Source organism: Muscardinus avellanarius, assembly GCF_963383645.1.
Source record: "Muscardinus avellanarius genome assembly, chromosome: 9".
NCBI classification, from domain to species: Eukaryota; Metazoa; Chordata; class Mammalia; order Rodentia; family Gliridae; genus Muscardinus; species Muscardinus avellanarius.
The window spans coordinates 48,001,496-48,021,599 of record NC_137795.1 but is presented as its reverse complement, the minus strand read 5'-3'; the positions used below and the strand labels follow the sequence as shown (position 1 = coordinate 48,021,599).

The 20,104-nt window shown below is 40.1% G+C and overlaps 1 protein-coding gene across 1 annotated transcript in view; it reads right to left on the bottom strand.

Annotated features, from left to right (window-relative positions):
• Positions 1 to 20,104, bottom strand: part of RELN (reelin) — a gene marked incomplete at both ends in the record, with an annotated part of 510,757 nt that overhangs the window by 72,532 nt on the left and 418,121 nt on the right. Inside the window, 6 exons of the mRNA XM_080701477.1 lie at positions 1,482 to 1,702; positions 7,815 to 8,044; positions 11,677 to 11,779; positions 11,879 to 12,050; positions 15,305 to 15,487; positions 16,776 to 16,860. Coding sequence (XP_080557603.1) covers positions 1,482 to 1,702; positions 7,815 to 8,044; positions 11,677 to 11,779; positions 11,879 to 12,050; positions 15,305 to 15,487; positions 16,776 to 16,860 — 994 coding nt within the window. The remainder of the gene's footprint in view (positions 1 to 1,481; positions 1,703 to 7,814; positions 8,045 to 11,676; positions 11,780 to 11,878; positions 12,051 to 15,304; positions 15,488 to 16,775; positions 16,861 to 20,104) is intronic.

Below are 20,104 nucleotides of genomic sequence, written 5' to 3'. Positions count from 1 at the left end.
TAATTTTGGATAAAATGCTATAATACTAGATGTCAACCACTAAGCCAAGCATGGGAAGGAGGGATGGGGAGAGAATGGGGTGGGGATCGGGTGGGGGCTGACTGGGCGATGTGTGCATGTATGTCTACAAAAGTTTGTATCCCACTATGATGTATGAATACAGTGCACCAATAAAATAGAAAAAACTTTACCCACTAAAAAGTCATTTCCCATTTTTCTCACTTCCACTAGCCCCTGCAAGCCACTACTTTTTCTTCTGTCTCTATGAATTTACCTATTTTGGATATTTCATATAAATGAAATGTGCAATACATGGCCTTTGTGTCCTGCTTCATTCACTTAGCACAGTCTTTTCACCCAGGTTACAGCAGGTGTTGATATTTCATATCTTTTATGGCAGTATAATGCTCCATGATATGTCTGTCTATTCCTAAATCTAGGTTTAACATGTATTATTATTTTTTTTTTTGGTGGTACTGGGGTTCCTGGAAGCCCTTCTACCTCCGGGCTACACTCCCAGACCTATTTTTACATTTTTATTTGGAAACAGGGTCTCCTAAGCCAGCGCGCGGGGCTAGCTTCGAACCTGCGCGATCCTCCTGTTTCAGCCTCCCAAGCGCGGGGATTACAAGCGTGCGCCACCACGCCCGGCTAACATGTATTATAAAACTATCAAGAGCTGGGCGTGGTGGCGCACGCTTGTAATCCCAGCATTCGGGAGGCTGAGACCTGAAGGATCGCGGTTCGCGGACAGTCTCCTCAGCTACTTAGTGAGGCCCTCTGCAACTCAGTGAGACCCGGTTTCAAAATAAAGAATAAAAAATAGGGCAGGGGGTGTAGCTCGGAGGTAGAATGCCCCTGGGTTCCATCCTAGACCCGCAACCCCCCCCCAAAAACAAAAAACCCTATCAATATATAGTTTTGCATAAAACAAAAATATTTTATCTAATTATCTTACTATATAGAGCTATTGTATATGAGCTTCTAGGAAGGTGCTTATCCAGTTTGGCATGTACTACAACTTAGATGTTTTTTTCCATCATTACAGCATATGCACTTTTTGTGGTAAGATTATCTTTGCATGTAATGATGCTAGAATCTAGCTATAAAAACTAAGCTACTGAAATTGATGAGAAGCTGTTAAATGAGTTGGTGGAAAAAATAACAGGGTCTTAGATTTCTGAAAATTAGTTTCTTACATCCAAGATTAACCACTCTAGACTCGGAAATCACATGTGGCATAAAAAAAGGCAAAACTAGCCTTAGTTTTTCTCAGTTCAGGTCTTGCTCTCTCTCGTTGACCATTGTTTCAAAAAATAGAACCCTATAAAATTTCAAAACTAAGTAAACCTTTTGATGTTAACAACTGTAATGATATTGATGAAATAAGAGAGAACTTAATGTTTAATCCTCTATCACAGATTGTGTCTAACACAAAAGTTCTTTCACAAAGATACACAGAATTTATGAGAAAAGAGCACCTTCAAAATCATCCTTGAGAAAATCAGGGTTTTTGGTACTTATTTTGCAGGTTGGGCCCGAGTAGCCAGGGTCACACATGCACTTGGTTCCATTGATACAGCTGCCATGTCCGTTACACATCTCTTCACACTGGGGTCCAATGTAGACATTGTCGATGGCCCAGGTCACTGGCTGAGAGCCAGCGTGGTAAAATCCTTGGTACCATCTGAAACGTACAGATCTGGAAAAGAGGTACAAGTCTTTCAACAGCTAATCAACAGAACGGTATACTTTTAGAGTAAGCACATCTGATCGCTGAACGGTGGGCAGTTGCTACCTGTGAACGACCCCCGAAAAGTAGAAACCGTGATTTGTCATTTCAAGAACACAACTCTATTCTTCAGACTCTAGGATTTTGCCAGTTTCCTGTTTACATTCCCTGTTTCCTGTGAGCCTTTCCCAAACACCTGCCCTTCCTACCATTTTTCAATATTGACTTTTTATTTTTAGTACTGTGGAGGGAAACCTGGGAAATTCTACCTCCAAGCTAAACCTCAACTCTTTTTTTTTTTTGGTGATACTGGGGTTCCTGGAAGCCCTTCTACCTCTGGGATACACTCCCACGGGCTACACTCCCAGACCTATTTTTTAACATTTTTATGTGGAAACAGAGTCTCTTAAGCCAGCAAGGCTAGCTTCGAACCAGCGCGATCCACCTGTCTCCGCCTCCCAAGCGCGGGGATTACAAGCGTGCGCCACCACGCCCGGCTCTTTTTTTGTTTTAAAACAAGGTCTTCCTATGTTTCTGAGGGTCTCACTAAATTGCTGAGGCTGTTCTCAAACCTGATATCCTCCCAGTTTAACCTCCCAATACTGGGACTATAGATGTGTGCCACCATGTATAGCCAAAATCAACTTTATTGATGAAGATGTCTCCATCCGTATTATCTATACTCTGCATAATTGATCTTTTAAAATCAAAGTAAAGCCGGGTGTGGTGGCGCACGCTTGTAATCCCCGCGCTTGGGAGGCAGAGACAGGAGGATCGCGCAGGTTCGAAGCCAGCCGCGCGCGCTGGCTTAGGAGACCCTGTTTCCAAGTAAAAATGTAAAAATAGGTCTGGGAGTGTAGCCCGGAGGTAGAAGGGCTTCCAGGAACCCCAGTACCACCAAAAAAAAAAAAAAAAAAATCAAAGTAAAATTAGTAAAATATAAAAATAACCAATAGCCACAGTTCAGTGGCATTCATAATGTTATCTCCCATTCATAATGTTATCTACCTGTTCAGTTCCAACATATTTTCATCACCCCAAAAGGAAACCCCATATCTATGAAGCAGTCACCCCCATTTCCCCACTTCCACCAGGCCCTGGCAACCATTAATATGTTTTCTGTCTCCCTGGATTTACCTATTTTGGATATTTCATATAAATGAAATATAAAATGTAGCTTTGATGTCTGGCTTCATTCACATGGCATATTTTCGAGGTTCAACCACATTGTAGCAAGTATGAGAATTTCATTCAAAAAATTAGATTTATTTTTATTTTACTGTTTTTCCCCCCTTGTACTCGGTTGAAACTAGGGGTATTCCACCTCTGAGCTATATCTATAGCCCCCCTTTTTGTAGTACTGGAGATTGAACCAAGGAGGGCATCTACCTCCAAGCTATACGCCCAGACCTATTTTTTTTATTCTTTATTTTGAAATAGGGTATCACTAAATTGCAGAGCTGAGGCTGGCCACAAACCTGTGATCCTCCTGTCTCAGCCTCCCTAGTCTTGGGATTACAGTACTTCGGAGGTGCCACCTCACCCGGCTCTCACATATAATTTTAACCTTAATTTCACTGTTTATATCCAGACTCCAACTCTACTAAGCTGCCCCCAAAGTGCCAACTCATAATTAAATTTCATTTTCAAATACTTGTCAGAGTTTTGTCGTGGCAAGAAGCACTTCTTACCTTTTGAACTTTCAGACTGCTGAGCTGAGGGAAATGGCTTGAGTTTTCCTTTGAACAAAAGTCTACATGGATTTTTTTTAACTTCTTATTTATTCAAATGTTCTGCATACAAATGAACCACCTTGGCTGGGTATTTATTGTTGTTCACCTGCCTTGACAGAAACCGCAGGCACTATGATGAATGGGCTGAAGGGGTTGGTTTCGCTGTGGTTCTCGTCTGTGGAATCTCACTTTGAAAACTCCTCACAGCGTCCCTTCTTGGTGGACGTCAGCACCTGCTCTCCCAAGCCAGCCATGTTCAAAGAGTCGTTTTTTAAAACATCAACTTAAAATTTCAAGCACACAACACTGCCTCTATCAAGCAGGGGTTCTGGTAAACTCATTATGAAACCGCATAAAGCAAAAGCAATTAGAAAGTTTTAAAGACAGAAAAATAAGACTCGACTAAAAGAACACAAAAGTGGTGTGAGTAAAATTAGATGGAAACTCAATATTTATGTTTTGAATGTAAATTCACAATATGCAGAGGCAGAAAAATATGGCCATTTGGATCCTGAAAACATTTGATATCCTTTTTTTTGGCATGTGTATCTAGTCACAGAGAAGGGTAACTAAGATATGGGTTTTATATATTTTTTAGCAGCTAGCTTTTGTGCCATTTTTATGTACCATGCTGAATACAAACCAAGGAATGGTTCACTGAGTTGGAGAAAATTTAGCTTTTGCCTTCCAGCAATTCATGCCCGTGTGGGTTTTAAGAACAGTGCTAATTCTTTTCTTGAAACAAGGACTAGACAACACTGTTAAGGCAAATTTTTCCTCTCATAGAAATGGTTGAAGGCAGTTTGAAAGGTAGGTGTAAACCATTCTGAGGGTGGGCATGCCGCCTTTGTGGAAATAGAAATGACACGGAACCCAAATAATATGATAGTCTAAGTTCTGTATGTTATTATGGGAGTGTGTGTGTGTGTGTGTGTGTGTGTGCGTGTGTGTGTTTTGGTGGTACTGGGGTTCCTGGAAGCCCTTCTACCTCTGGGCTACACTCCCAGACCTATTTTTACATTTTTATTTTGGAAACAGGGTCTCCTAAGCCAGTGCACGCGGCTGGCTTCGGACCTGTGCGATCCTCTTGTCTCTGCCTCCCAAGCGCTGCTCAAATTTCCAAAGAAAACTGTCACTCTTTATGAGCAAAGCGCGGTGGACACCACCAAATCCTAAGTGGGGCGGCCACCATGATGCTATGGCACTGTCCTGGCGTAGGTGTCTTCCCCAGTTGACAGATCTCCTTTAGATAGCGTTATTTCCATGTGGGAACTTGCTGAAGCAAGTCTCAGTTGTTAAAACAACCTAAAACCATGGCCTGCCCCTATCTTTAGTGATGTTTTGTATTAATAATTATTTATCTTATTAAAAAAATTTTGGGTACTAGAGACTGAACCCAAGAATGTTCTGTCTCTTAGCTACACCTCCAGTCTTTTTTATTTTTTTTTATTTGGGAACGGGGTCTTGCTACATTGATGTTGATCTTGCTAATTTGCTGAGGCTGACCTTGAACCTGTGATCCTCCTGTCTCAGCCTCCCAAGTACTGGGATGACAGGCATGAGCCACCAGGCCTGGCCCTATTGAATAATTCCTAACTGGGCAATTAAAGGAAATTGAAGATCCACAAAAGAGAAGAAAGAGAAAATCTGGTGCTTCGCAGCAATACGACAAGGGAATTTCTTGGAATGCTCTCATCACAGGCGGCTGTCTTAGTCTCTTTGGATGGCTATAACAAAGTAATATAAACTGAGTGACCTATATACAGCAGAAATTTGCTTCTTTTAGTACTGGAGACTGGAAGTCCAAGACCAAGGAGCTAGCACGTTCAGTGTTTGGTGGGGGCTCACTCTCTGGTTTACACGGGGCTGAGTTCTCACACGTGTAAGAGGCAAGGCACATCTCTGAGACCTCTTTTACAGGGAAGTGACCCCACTCATGAGGAATCCATCCTCATGACCTCGTCTCTTCCCTGCAGGACCCACTTTTTTGTTTTTGCTTTTTGTGGTACTGGGGATTGAACCAGGGTCATTCTACCTCCAAACGACACCATCAGCCCTTTTTTATTTTTATTTTATGAAACGGGGTCTCACTAGTTTGCTGAGAGTTTCACTAAGCTGCTGAAGTTGTCCTTGAGCCTGCAATCCTCCTATCTCAGCCTCCCAAGTTCTGGGATTAAAGGTGTGGGCTACCATGCCCAGTTTGCAGGTCCCTGTTTCTAATACCATCACCATGGAATTAGATTTCCATGTGAATTCCTGTGTGTGTTGGGGGGTGGGGGGTGAGCTTTCAGACCATAGCAGTGCCTAAGTGATTTGGTATCCAGGCCTGACCCTTGTCTACCCAGCCCACAGGCGTGGTCTTTGAAGACTTATGCTCCAGGAACAACATGATTTCTGACTGTAGCTGACTATATTACTTGATTCTTAGAAAATTTAGAATTAAGAACCCCAGAAAATGAGAGCTGTGGTTTGCTGAGTGATATTAATGTTAGCATGATAAAAATAGGATCACAAACTCCTTACGCTTCGGAGTAAAGTTTGTGCAGGTCCTCAATATCTTTCCAGTAAATTCTTCCAATTTCTTGGTAAGAAATTTTATATTCCTTTTGGCAAATGATTTTGTGCATGCAGGTGTGCTGGTAACAGAGATTGAACCCAGGGGTATTCTACCTCTGAGCTACACTCCCAGCTTTTTTTTATTTTTATTTTATTGTTTTTATTATTTCTTATTTCTTTTTTTTTCTTTTTCTTCTTTTTTTGGTGGTACTGGGGTTCCTGGAAACCCTTCTACCTCTGGGATACCCTCCCAGACCTATTTTTATATTTTTATTTGGAAACAGGGTCTCCTTAGCCAGTGTGGCTGGCTACGAACCTGCGCGATCCTCCTGTCTCCGCCTCCCAAGCGCGGGGATTACAAGCGTGCGCCACCATGCCTGGCTTATAAACAAGGCCTTTCAACTAGGAGGAGTCTCCTGGCCATGCTGGCTGAGCTATCAGCTCCATTGATTCCTAGGAGACCTCCAGTGACTCCTTCTCTCCTCTGTCTAGCACTTCTACTAGATCTAGAAGACATTTTACTTAGTGATGTTTACCTTAAAAAAAAAAAGTGGATTTGGCATTTGAATAATGTCCTCATGTAACAGCAAGATTAGTCAGTGATATAGTCAAGAACAGAAGACATTTAAGTCTTTAGCAATCAAATTATGAGAATTGTGCCCGTCAGATGACGAGTGAATAGATTTATGTCCAAAGGGAATCAGACTCTGGAAAAGTCACTTTTATAATCTTGGAAAAATACTAAGTATTAGTAGTTTTGCTTGGAAGACCTAAAGCTTCTAATTATGCTCAGTTTCACATCAGGAATATGAATCTATTTCCATCTTGAAAGTATGATGTTACTACTTTCTTCTTTTTCTTTTCTTTTTTTTTTGACAAACTCTGAAAGAGTAAATTCTTTATTCTGAAAGAATACACAAAAACTCCGAGGCAGGCGGCTTTGTGGGCTTCCTCCCTTTGTTCACGTATATTATTAGTTTTGTTTTTTGAACTTGACTCTTCATTTCATTTCTATTAGGGTTGAAGTCTTTTATCTCCAAATAGCTTTTTAAAAGAAGAGTCAAATACATGTTACAAGAATGCTGAGAGAAGTTGAAAAAGTAGGCATGCCTGAGGGAGAAGTGGTAAGGATTTTTTATGAGACACCAGGAATCCACGGGCTGCGTGCGGCTCAGGGAGAAGTTCAAATGTACTCAATCCTGGCCGCATTTGTATGCTGAGGTGGGAGCCAGGTGCAGCTCACTGAGCGCTCTGAAATCCACCTAAATTGTAAAGTAGTCATTTATCAGTCTAGGTCCTAAGTTTTAAATATCTATTGATCCGCTTCAAGTGAGAACTGAGAAAGAAATAGGAGGTGAAATTTCTCCTCTGATAAAGTAGCAAGGAACACTGCTGACTTCACGGACAAGCTATCAGAGAGAGTTTCCATCAGTAAGAGTTTCCATCTTTTTTTTTTTTTTTTTTGTACTAGGGATTGAACGCAGGGGCTGCCTACCTCTGAGCTACACCCCCAACTCCTTTTACAATTTTTGTTCTGAAACAGCTTCTTGCTAGATTGCCAAGCATCTCACTGTGTTGCTGAGGTTATCCTCAAATCTGTGATCCTTCTGTCTCAGCCTCCCAAGATCTGGGATTATTACAGAAAAGTCTGTGTTACCAAACCCGGCTCCCCCTTCCATCTTACAAGTCCTGTGTTACTATTTTCTTTTTTTTTCTGACAGACTCTGAAAGAATAAATTCTTTGTTCTGAATTGGGACCGAGCAGGACGTGGTACCCGGTCGCAGGCCCTCACCCGCAGAGGTGCAGCTTCCCGAAGTGCACGACTTCCCTCCTCCAGCCCTGGGTGGTCCCTGCGTAGTAGGAGCTGCTGGGGTGGTGCTCCGTGGAGCACAAGGAGCTGACGTGGCTGCTGCTGTGGTAGCAGAGGGGGAGCAGCAGGTGCCAGGTGGCCCCGAAGTCCCTTGAAAACTCCAGTCTGACCGGATCAGCGGATGAGCTATCAGTGGAGCATCCTACGTTGATCTTGGGAGAAAAGAAAAAAATGATATAGATTACCTCGGAGCAGCTAGCCTTGAAATAATTCAGCACTTCATTATTTTCCAGAGTCCATTTTCCTGGGAGCTGCCTTCCTGAAATATTTAACACTGTAAGATTCTGTTTTGCGCCGGTGATATCAGATATTACCTTTAAATTACAATTTTTCATAAGGAACCTCAAAAATCCTCATGAAACATTTATTTTCTCTCATTTTATGAGAAACTATAAAGTGGGTGAGGCCAAGGCTGGAACGATTCAAAATTTTACCCTTCGTCCATTTATGTAATCAAACCAAGTAAGTTGTAATGAAAAGTTGAAAAGACTGTATTTTGTTTGCTTTTTTTTTTTTTTTTAAATTTGGTCCTGGGGATTAAACTCAGAGACATTGTACCTCTGAGCTACATTCCCAGCCCTTTTTAATTTTTATTTTGAAACAGAGTATTGCTAAATTGCTGAGGCTGGCCTCGAACCCTGACCCTACTGTCTTAGCCTTCCAAGCACTGGGCTGTTCCCTAATCCTGATTTTAGGGAGGAAGATTTCTAGTTTTCCCTCTTGTGATAGCTTCCACATAATCCCCAAAGCCTTACATATGAAAGATCTTCAACACATATTAAGTATCAAAATAAGCCTGACCACGATCAGTGTTATTATTTCCCTGGCACAAAGAAAAACCCTTTTAAAAAATTATGCCAGCCATGCCTGGTGGTGCACTCTTGTAATCCCAGCATTCGGGAGGCTGAGACCGGAGGATCGCGGTTCGCGGACAGCCTCAGCTACTTAGTGAGGCCCTCTGCAACTCAGTGAGACCCGGTTTCAAAATAAAGAATAAGCCGGGCGTGGTGGCGCACGCTTGTAATCCCCGCGCATAGGAGGCGGAGACAGGAGGATCGCGCTGGTTCAGAGGCAGCCTCACTGGTTTAAGAGACCCTGTTTCCAAATAAAAAATATAAAATAGGTCTGGGAATGTGACCCTGAGGTAGAAGGGCTTCCAGGAACCCCAGTACCACCAAAAATAAAAAAATAAAAAATTAAAAAATTATCCCTATTGGAAGGTGGAAAGATGCTGTTTTGAGACAATATTCTGGTGGTATGTGTACTACTAGAGTTAAGCAAGTTAGCTCTGCTCCACTTCCACAGTTGCCTTCTCTGTGTGTGTGTGTATTGTAAGGACACCTAAAATCTACCCTCTTAGCCAGGTGTGGTGGCGCACGCTTGTAATCCCCGCGCTTGGGAGGCCGAGACAGGAGGATCGCACAGGTTCGAAGCCAGCCTCAGCTACTTAGTGAGGCTCTCAGCAACTTAGTGAGACCCTGTTTCCAAATAAAATATAAAAATGGTCTGGGAGTATAGCCTGGAGGCAGAAAGCCTTTGGGTTCCACCCCCAGTACCACCTAAAAAAATAAAAAAATAAAATCTACCCTCTTAACTTGTTTTCAGTATGTGATATTTTAAACTTAACCCTCACACAGTACATTAGTCTGATTTATTCACTCTACTTTTGATCTGCTTCTACTTCCTCTCTTTCCCACCTCGAAAAATCACTGTTCTACTCTATGTAAAGACCTCTTCAGCCCTTAGAGAAACAACCATTTCATTCCTTTTTCCAGGATTCCATATGTACTCATCTAAAACCTTAATAAATTATTTCTTTGAAAACATCTTCCCCTTCCAATTGGGATTAACATTTTCTTGTTGTTATGCCATTGTAATATAAAGGAACTGGCGATTGCTTGCATTGTGCATGCGCGTGTGTGCATGTGTGTGTGTGCATGCACGCGTGTGTGCGTGTGCGTGTGCATGAGCACGTGTGTGCGCGCGTGTGTGTTTGTAGTTGCTCCTTTTACCTTCTGATGAGTAAATGACTGCCACTTGATAAATTTTTCGACTACAGGAAGTTGTTTCTGCCTGAATTCTTTTGATAACAGAGCTCTTCAAAGAGATGAAAGTGGTACCTTTTTATTAGCATTTAAAGCATAAAATAAAACTGAAAAATATAATAGATCGTTACAAATGCAGAATGATTTTTCTACTTAGGAATCACTTAGTCTTTAACTTTTGGAGTTGCAAGAGATAAGGCTATTTCGGCACGGTGGCCCAGGCCTGTAATCTCAGTACTCGAGAGGATGACACAGGAGAATCGTAGGTTCCAGGACACCCTCGGCAATGTAAGGAGACTTTCAGCAACCTAGTGAGACTCTGCTTCAAAAAGAAATAAAAAAAAGGGGCTGCAGTGAAGCTCAGAGGTAGAACCAGGTTCTATCCCCAGTCCTCCCGCCCACATACAAAAAAAGATAACTCTAATTTAGGGCATGAAGACAGATAATGTAGAACAAATGTTCAAAGTTATGTTGATGCATTGAAGTGCTATTTCTTTTTCCTTTTTTTTTGTGGTACTTGGATAAAACCAAGGGGCATTCTACCTCTGAGCTACACCACCAGCCCTATTTTATATTTTTAAATTTTATTTTGTATTATTATTATTATTATTATTATTATTATTATTATTATTATTTGGTGGTACTGGGGTTCCTGGAAGCCCTTCTACCTCCGGGCTACACTCCCAGACCTATTTTTACATTTTTATTTGGAAACAGGGTCTCCTAAGCCAGTGCGCGCAGCTGGCTTCGAACCTGCGCGATCCTTCTGTCTCTGCCTCCCAAGCGCGGGGATTACAAGCGTGCGCCACCACGCCCGGCTTTATTTTTTTTAATTTTAAAACAGCGTCTCACTAGGTTGATGAGAATTTCAGTACTTGCTGAGGCTGGCCTCAAACCTACAATTCTCCTGTCTCAGTCCCCCAGGCTGGGATTACAAGTGTGTGCCACCACGCCCGGCTAATGCACTACTTCAAAGAAGTCTGCTGACTGGGTGGTACAGACTCTGCTATGACACATTGCCATAAGACACTTTTTGTGTGTGTGTTGCTGGGGATTGAACCAGAGTGTTCTACCACTGAGCTACACCCTCAGCCCTTTTTATTTATTTTGAAACAGTCTTGCTAAGTTTCTGAGGCTGGCCTCCAACTTGTGATCCTCCTGACTTAGCCTCCTAAGTACTGGGATTATATGTTCAGCTCATTATACACCTTTGGCTCTGATGACTTTATCTAAGTTTTTGAAATATATAAAAGTTTTTATGTTTCTTTCTTGATAAATATAATGAATGAATAAATGAAATGAAATACACAGAACAAGTATATTTAAAATTATGAAACTGTAGAATTATTTTATCTGTAGAATTCATGGCATCATGATAATGACAGAGACACTGACCTGGGTCCTAAGAAATTTCAAATTTCACATGAAAATGCAAAGAGCAATACCATAATAATATGATAGTTTTCATTTTTATAATGTTCAAAACAGTTTATTTCAACAACTTATCATGGTAGGTGGAGAAACTATGTCATAAATAAAGGATAGAAATGCAGAAATGAACATCACTATGATAAAATTGATTTTACTAATTAAAGGGAGGTATGACCCTAAAATCTCTTATGTCCTTCCACAAAAATGGGAAGTCATAATCGATGAGATTATCTAAGGGCTTCTTTTTTTCTCAAAGCTTTTGTGTGAGGTAAAATTTAAATTTTTTTTAATAATACAAATTTAAGTACCTCAAATTGTATGATGGTGTTCTCATTGACATTTAGGTCACGAGTAGTAATGGAATGCTCCCCAACTTCATTTGAAACAAACACCATAGCTGAATCTTCTTCACTGTTATCCAAGAGAAACAAGGAATCCATTTAGGCAAAAATTTAACATGATTTGTACAGAGCAGTGGTCTTATTTTTAGCTCCTCAATTAAATACTTACGGTGCTCCCTTTGAAGAATATGGGCAATAAAGACCGATGTTACCACCGGGATAGAAAAACCAATTGTCTTCTCTGGGCCCAAAGTCAAATGTATCCAGAAGCACCACAGGGTTGTTCAGATTATTTCCATCGATAATGAAGTCATCAACAATCCAGATTTCTTCTTTCTTACCTAAGGCATTTTTGGGATAAAGCAAGTTTTTCCAAAGATAAGGAACATTTTTTCTCATTGGAGAAAAGTAAAGACTAGAAGGAATTCAGTACAACAACAGGTCAAACGCATGCCTTCTAGACCAAACTCACAAGCTCCATAACGGTGTGCTAATAGTGATCAAAGTATGAGCCAGTGTGGTGGTGCACGCTTGTAATCCCAGCATTCGGGAGGCTGAGACTGGAGGATTGTGCTTTGCAGAAAGCCTCAGCTACTTAGCAAGGCCCTTCACAACTCAATGAGACCCTATTTCAAAAAATAAAAAGACCAGCCGGGCGTGGTGGCGCACGCTTGTAATCCCCGCGCTTGGGAGGCGGAGACAGGAGGATCACGCAGGTTCGAAGCCAGCCACACTGGCTTAAGAGACCCTGTTTCCACATAAAAAAGTTAAAAAATAGGTCTGGGAGTGTAGCCCGTGGGAGTGTATCCCGGAGGTAGAAGGGCTTCCAGGAATCCCAGTACCACCAAAAAAAAAAAAAAAAAGACTAAAGTAAATAGGGCAGGGGGCGTAGCTTGGAGGTATAGTGCTGCTGGGTTCTATTCCCAGTACCACAAAAAAGTGTGAAAAAAATTAAGCTTGCAACCATTATAATAAATCGACAGCACAGAACTGCCTCCGTGATTTCAGGGGCTTTAACACACAGCTTGTGAAAACGTGTTGTCTTTCTGATCACAGTGGTGTTAAGCAAGAGTGGGGTTGAGTTGTGTTGAGTGGTTTGTGGGAATCAGTAAGATGCCTGGTCGGTGAGGATGGGCAGTCAGTGGACTTAAAACCAAGGTTACATTAACCAGCAACTCAACTTTGAGGGTCAACTCATGACTTAGCGTTGTGTTTAAGTCAAGTTGAAGAAGAGGGCCATCAAAACTGTCTTGATACATAGTACATTTAATTGCTTTATTTATTTCATATAGAAAAAATAGCCTATGATATATAATACTTAATTTTTCCTCTTAATGCTTTTTAAAACCTCCTGTGTTTATCTGAAGATCTGTGAGAATATATAGAATGAATATGTATGAATGAAATAACTTCTTAGACTATCACCGCATTTGACGTGGTGACTTAGGTCAGGTGTTTAAGGAAGACGTTACAGAGCAGAAGAGAAAGGAAAAACCAAGCCCAGGCTGCCCTGCAGACCACTGCCCGAGCTGACCCTGAAGCAAGATGAGGAAACCATGCCAAGCAGGAACCTCAAATTCTCGAGGTTGCTTCTTCACTAATATCTAAATTTAGTATAACTCTCACAAAATATATAAAGGGATATTTATTTATTTATTTATTTATTATTATTATTCTTGGTACTGGGGTTCCTGGAAGTCCTTCTACCTCCGGGATACACTCCCAGACCTATTTATTTTTATTTTTTTTTTATTTGGAAACAGGGTCTCTTAAGCCAGCGAGGCTGGCTCCAAACCAGCGCCATCCTCCTGTCTGCGCCTCCCAAGAGCGGGGATTACAAGCGTGCGCCACCACGCCCGGCTATAAAGTGATTTATAAACAGGAGCCTATAGAAATAACCTGATGCTTTAAATGCAATCTATCTCTACTACTTTCTAATTCCATTACTGTTCTAATTCTAGTAGCATTCTCTCATTTTCTTTTTTTGGAAGTGGTTGGTGAATATAATGAAAAAAATAATCATGTCAGCATTCCAAGAACAATATAGAGAAAGCCACCTCCTGGATTTTGAAACTGGTTATAGCTCTCTTTTAGATTTTATTTGTTAATTACACAAGATATCTATCTATATCTATCAATATGTGTGTGTATATATGTAGTGTGTGTGTATAAAAGAACTCATTTAGGCAAGAATTCATCATGGTTTTTTTATATATATATGTATGTATTACATATATGTACCCATATGTAGTTGGCAATAAATCAAATTTTTATTTTAAGTTTTTACTTATAAAGAAAGTTATGAAAGAAAAATACCCAGGTTAAGTTTTAGAGATGCAAGTATGTACTTCTTGTTCATTTCTGTTACCTCCGTAAAGAATTCTGCTTAACGTGGTACCTCTGTTTATTTAGGTGATTAAATACAAGATTTGTTAAAATTTGCTCCTTTATGACCAAAAATTAATAGAAACACAGGAAGCAATAAGACATTCAATTTGTAAAATCATTTTCTGTAACCATTTGAAAATGCATTAAATAGTACATTCATTTTAACTTATCACTGAAAGGAGTGTGTGTGACAAGATATTTTATAAGGTGGCTTACAATCTGCTTGATCTAAGTCCCTCTCATTTTGATATGAAATTTTGCTCGACTGTTGTTCTATTTTGCTAGTAAAATTATACTCAAAATCATGCATTCTTTTTTTAAATTTTTTAAATTTTTCTTTTTTGATAAAATCATGCATTCTTAAATTAATTTTACAAAAATGTGGTTACAACTGATGAGTACCTAATGATCATGCCAGATTATGTTTAAAAAAAATCTTAATTCTGTGCCAGGATTCCGCTATATTCACATCATCAAGAGAACGTACTAGTCCGGGCGTGGTGGTGCACGCTTGCAATCCCAGCATTTGGGAGGCAGAGACCGGAGGCTCTTGGTTCGCAGACAGCCTCAGCTACTTAGTGAGGCCCTCCACATCTTAGTGAGATTCTGTTTCAAAAAATAAAAAATACTAAAAAATAGGACCAGGGGTGGTGTAGCTCAGAGGTAGAATGTCCGTGGGTTCCATCCCCAGTACTGCAAAAGTAAATAAATAAATAAAAAAGAGGGAACCTACTAGTCAAGTATGAAGAAATGGTAAAGATTATATAGCAGCTGGGCATGGTGGCAAATGCTTGAAATCTCAGTACTTGGGAGGCTGAGACTGGAGGATCACAGGATCGAGACCAGCTTCAGCTACTTAGTGAGGCCCTTTGCAACTCAGTGAGATGCCGTTTCAAAATAAAGAATAAAAAATAGAGCTGGGGTTGTAGCTCAGGGGTAGACTGCCCTAGGTTCAATCCCCAGTACCACATACACACACAGAAAAGATATATGAAGTTAAATATTGAGACTAGTCAAAAATAAAGCATGCATCATATGTGCAGTGGACAGCCAAGGCCCTCAGTTGACAAATGCTTCCTCCACCCCACTTAGAATCACATACTTAGAGGGTACCAAGTACTGTGTTTATATATGCCATTGTCAACATGATCTACATTTTAACACATCGCAGTCAGTTACGGCCATGGGAGAGCACATGAGGTTTTACCATTATTATAAGGTTGCCAGAGTCTGAATCTCGTCGCGTTGGTTTGGGCGCTGTGCGGCAAGGGAACATTGATGAAGAGTATGTTGGTTGTTTGAGGGAAGTAAAATTCATCCATCAGTTGCCAGGTGATTCCTCCATTGATAGAGAATTGCAGCAGAATAGAGTGAGACCTCTCTGGAGTGCCTAGGAAGAAGATAACGTGGACCTGAGACGTATTGTGACAAGCACGGGGACACAGGATGCTCTCAGTCTATTCTTTCGGCATCGGTGCGTGAGCTGATTTATAGTTATACAGAGGCTTCACAGTCCAAATGCTTTAGCAGCAACTGAAAGTGATGACGGGCTGCTTTATTTTATTTTATTTTATTTTATTTTATTTTATTTTTTATAAATCTGATTGTATCTCAAGAAAAAAGCCACCAGTCTTAAATGTCCACACAATTCCCTTCTTTCTCTTTAAGCTATGCATAGTATTTAGGAAATGTTATTTAAAAAATTTCTGACTCTAAAGAAGCCAAAGGTGAGTGTCAGAGCCTCTTCTTACTCTGTGCTTTTCAACTTCTGTTTCTGACCTTGTACATGGTTGATAATTTTGCATTTCTACCACCAGCAGTCACTCTTGATTATTCCCAGTATGTAGAAATGCATGTGCCTGTGCTTACATTTTAATTTGTATGTGGATCATATTGAAAATGGCATGTATTCACACAGTGCCCGGTGCCCTCCCCCCTTCTTCTTTCCCCCTCCTAACACTGAGTGTCCAGGTTGACCATGCTACATTCACACTTGTACACCTATTTGAATGTAGTTCCTCCTTCAATTAACCTCAGCCTTCTTCCTCTCCTCTCCTTTCTTTCTAGTGTGGCCTAGTTTGTAATGTGGGGTTATACTTTACCATAGATTTCTTGGGAGGGTTAAAAGGTGATATATAGATACAAAAATGTTCAAATTCAAATAAACTATGCTGCACTCTTAAAAAAATTTCTTACTCTAAATGGGCATGGTAGTATGTGCTTGCAATACTAGTACTTGGGAAGCTGAGACAGGAGGATCGCAGGTTCAAGGCCAGCTTCAGCAACTTGGTGATATCCTGTTTAAAAAAAAAAAAAAAAAGGTCTGGGGATGTATCTCAGAGGTAGAATGCCCCTGGGTTCAATTTCCAGTACCACAAAAAGAAAAAAAATTTTTTTACTCTATACTGGCATCATAAGAGTTAAACATTTAATCTTGGCATATAAACAAAATTGCTTATAAATTTATTATATCCCAAATAACATTATTTTTAAAGAAAATTAGTTAAGCATGAAAAGTTATACCAGGTGAACACTTATGTACATCAATTTATGTTAGCTCTTCCATTTAAAAAAATTTATGGTCCCATAAATCCACTATTTCTTTGTGGATGAGGAATTGTACATGGGAGAACTTTTTGAAGGAAAACAATGAATTCATACCCATAGAAATAGCTTACCTTTTGCTATAAATCGGAGTGAAAACTGGACATACATAGTATTTGTACAATCCAGATCTCTTGAGATAAGCATCCTTAGTCCTTCCTAAAAACAAAAACATGTGTTAAAGAGCCTTATTTTGAGCCGGTAGTGGTGACAAACACTTGTAATTCCAGTACTTGAGAGGCTGAGACAGGAGGATCACGTATGTTCGAAGCCAGCCTTAGCTACTTAGTGAGGCTCTCAGCAATTTAGTGAGACCCTGTTTCTAAATAAAAATATAAAATAGGTCTGGGAGTGTAGCCCAGAGGTAGAAGGCCCCTCCCCAGCACTACACAGAACCTTACTTCATTTGCGAAATTGTTTTCCTCTGATTTTATGTACCTATTTTGCATTAGGTAAGTAATAGTTATATCTAATGATCAAGAACCAATCTTTTGCCCAATTCAAAAGGAAAAACGGAATGATCCCTATTCCCCTCTCTTGATGGCCTTCATTTCCTGTGCCTGAGTAATACAATCCCATTGTTTTCCCTCTAAAGCATAAGTTTGCTGCAACTTTTGTAAATAGTGGCACAAAAAATGATAGCATTATATACCTACAGGCCTTTTTAAAAATAGTTTCCTTTGATCACACCCTGCTGTGAGAGAAATAAGGAGAAAAAGCAGATGGAAAATGTGCCAAGTTCTCCTGCTGGAGGCAGGGAGCTAATAGGTAACTTTTCCAGGATTCCAAGGAGTCTTAGAAACTCCGCCTCCTTGGGTGGCTCTGCCAGCCCCGGGAGCTCTCATTCAGGCTGGCACGACATCCCTTCAGTTGGTCAAGTTAAATAAGGCATAAATAAGGCAGGTCCCCATGCCGAGGCTGGAACCATTCAGGCAGAGAAGAAGAGGAATGAGGGAAGAGAGAGCACATCAGCTTTAGTAATTTTTTCTGCTAATTAACTATTTCTGGTTGACAGTTTGAAAGGTTGTTTTCTTCTTGTGTACATAGTATTGTGGTGGCAGTCAGCATGACAGATCTTGCTATGCAAATGTCCCAAGGCTCACAGAGGCCTTTTAGTTTCTCAGCTACAACTTCTCAATGAAGTGACTCCCCAGAGGTCTACAGCTGTGATAGAGTGGACGCTGTCAACTGATTTCTTAATTATCAACTAACAAATGCCAGAGGTAATATTAGCTAGAAAGAGTAAATTTTTCTTCTTGTTCTTAATATTCATTACATATATAAGTCTTCAATAGCTGAACGTGTGTGTGTGTGTGTGTGTGTGTGTGTGTGTGTGTGTGTATTACTGGGGATTAAACCTGGGGAATTCTTAGCTATATCCACACTCCTATTTTACTTTTCATTTTGTAACAAGGTCTCACTAAATTGCTGAGGGCCTCCCTAAGTTGCTGAGGCTGGCTTTGAACCTGCAATTCTCTTGTCTCAGTCTCCCAAGTACTGAGAATAAAGGCATGCACTACCATACCCAGATGAAGATTTTAAAATAAAGATACTTTTACAATAGCAAGTATATATTTGAGTGCCATTGACATTCTGGGCTCTAAAATGGACACACATTTAAAGCACCTAAGCACTACTAAGAGAAAGATATTATTCTCATGTTGCAGATAAGGAAACCAAAACAAGAGAGAAGAGAGAGAGAGAGAGAGAGAGAGAGAGAGAGAGAGAGAGAGAGAGAGAGAGAGTCAAAATTACAGTATGTATATGATAACGGTAGGATGTCAGATTCTGAAACTTATACTCTATCCTTTATAAGATACTAGTGTTTTGACTACTACACCATCCTTGGTTTGAAAAGAAAAAAAATCCAAATAATGTTAAACTTAGAATCTGAGATCTATTTGGTGTTGTAATGAAAAGGCAATCATATTTATTCCTACCTCTTAATTGCACACACCATAGATTCACACATTGGGATTAAAGGTTGCCATGGAAAAGCCGTGTATTTCCAGGCTTTGTTTTATATTTATGCCTAATAGTTCACTGCCTTGCTGGGTTCGTGATGCCTAAGCAGTGTCTTGTCTTTGTATTTCCCTGTCTATTCCTTCTTTCTTCTATACCTGTAAGCAAGAAGCCATGGATTCTTTTACAGCTCAGTGCCCTGTGGAGGTTCAGGTCAAGAGGAAAGGTGACTTTCTTGGCTTGTAATGAAAAAGCTCTGAGATGGATATTTCATAGATTTAACTAATGAATAGAACTTGTTAACATCAAGACAAAGAAATATTATCATTCTTCCCCCTTGATTGTGAAATAAAAGTATAAAACTGTTCCTTTAGGCAAACAGAAGTCACCCATAAAAGGACCTAGTATATATATTTTGTAGGAGCAATTATGTTGAAAGTAAACCTGATCTGTAGTCATGGAAGCATACTTTTCTCATAGGTGCAGCATTTTGCCATAGTTTAGCACATGCTATTGACATTACGTGGTGAAACTGTCAAGCCCTGCTGCCACACATATTTTGGTTCACACAGCTATGTTTCTTTCTTAGTTCTTTTTTCAGGTTCTGCGTTCCTTTTGGGCCCAATGTGAAGAATTCTTTTGTAACCAACAAAAGCCAAACCAACCAAAAAAAACAAAAACAAAAACAAAAACAAAAAAACAACAAAAAACAAAACAAAACAAAACAAAAAACCCCAGCTGTTTTGTTCTGTATGTTCAGTACATTCTATACTGGTTTTTTTTTTATCTCGTACTTCCTATAGTATTTTCTATACAGTACTATAGTTGATAGTACTTCTGAATCTATAACCATTAAAAAGAGACTACCATTTCCTCTTTCACGAAAGGATGCCTTTCTAGGTCAAACTGCACCCTACTGAATGGCACATGCAGAGCCCTCTACAGCTTGCAGAGCTAATAGATAACACGTCTAACACATATGATGCTTGGTTGCTCTTGCATTTGATGCCTAAAGGGAAAATATAAAAAAGACTATGTGTCTTTCTAATTTGTAGGCTCTAAGGACCGGGTTAATTCTACTGCTTAGACATTTATCAGGCAAAGGTCTGAATCATGAAAAGCCACAGGGCCTCTGCTCTTTGGGCTTGCCAGTTGCTTCAAATAGATCAGACGTTAGTTAGTGGTAATGAGTGCTAAAGCTTTAGACGAGACTAAAACCAAAGCCAAACCCAGACAAACAAAAACAAACACCCCAGGGGTTTCTATTCTTCAGTCTTTCAAAACTCTTAGGACCCTGTGAATTTCTCAGGTCCCCCCCAAATTTTTTTTCTCATCTAAAACTCAAGAAGAATTTGCATTCAAACAACATTGATAACTGGTATCTATTAACTATAATTGAAAAAGTTCCAGGGTGTCTAATTTTCTGAGTGTTAGGTATTAG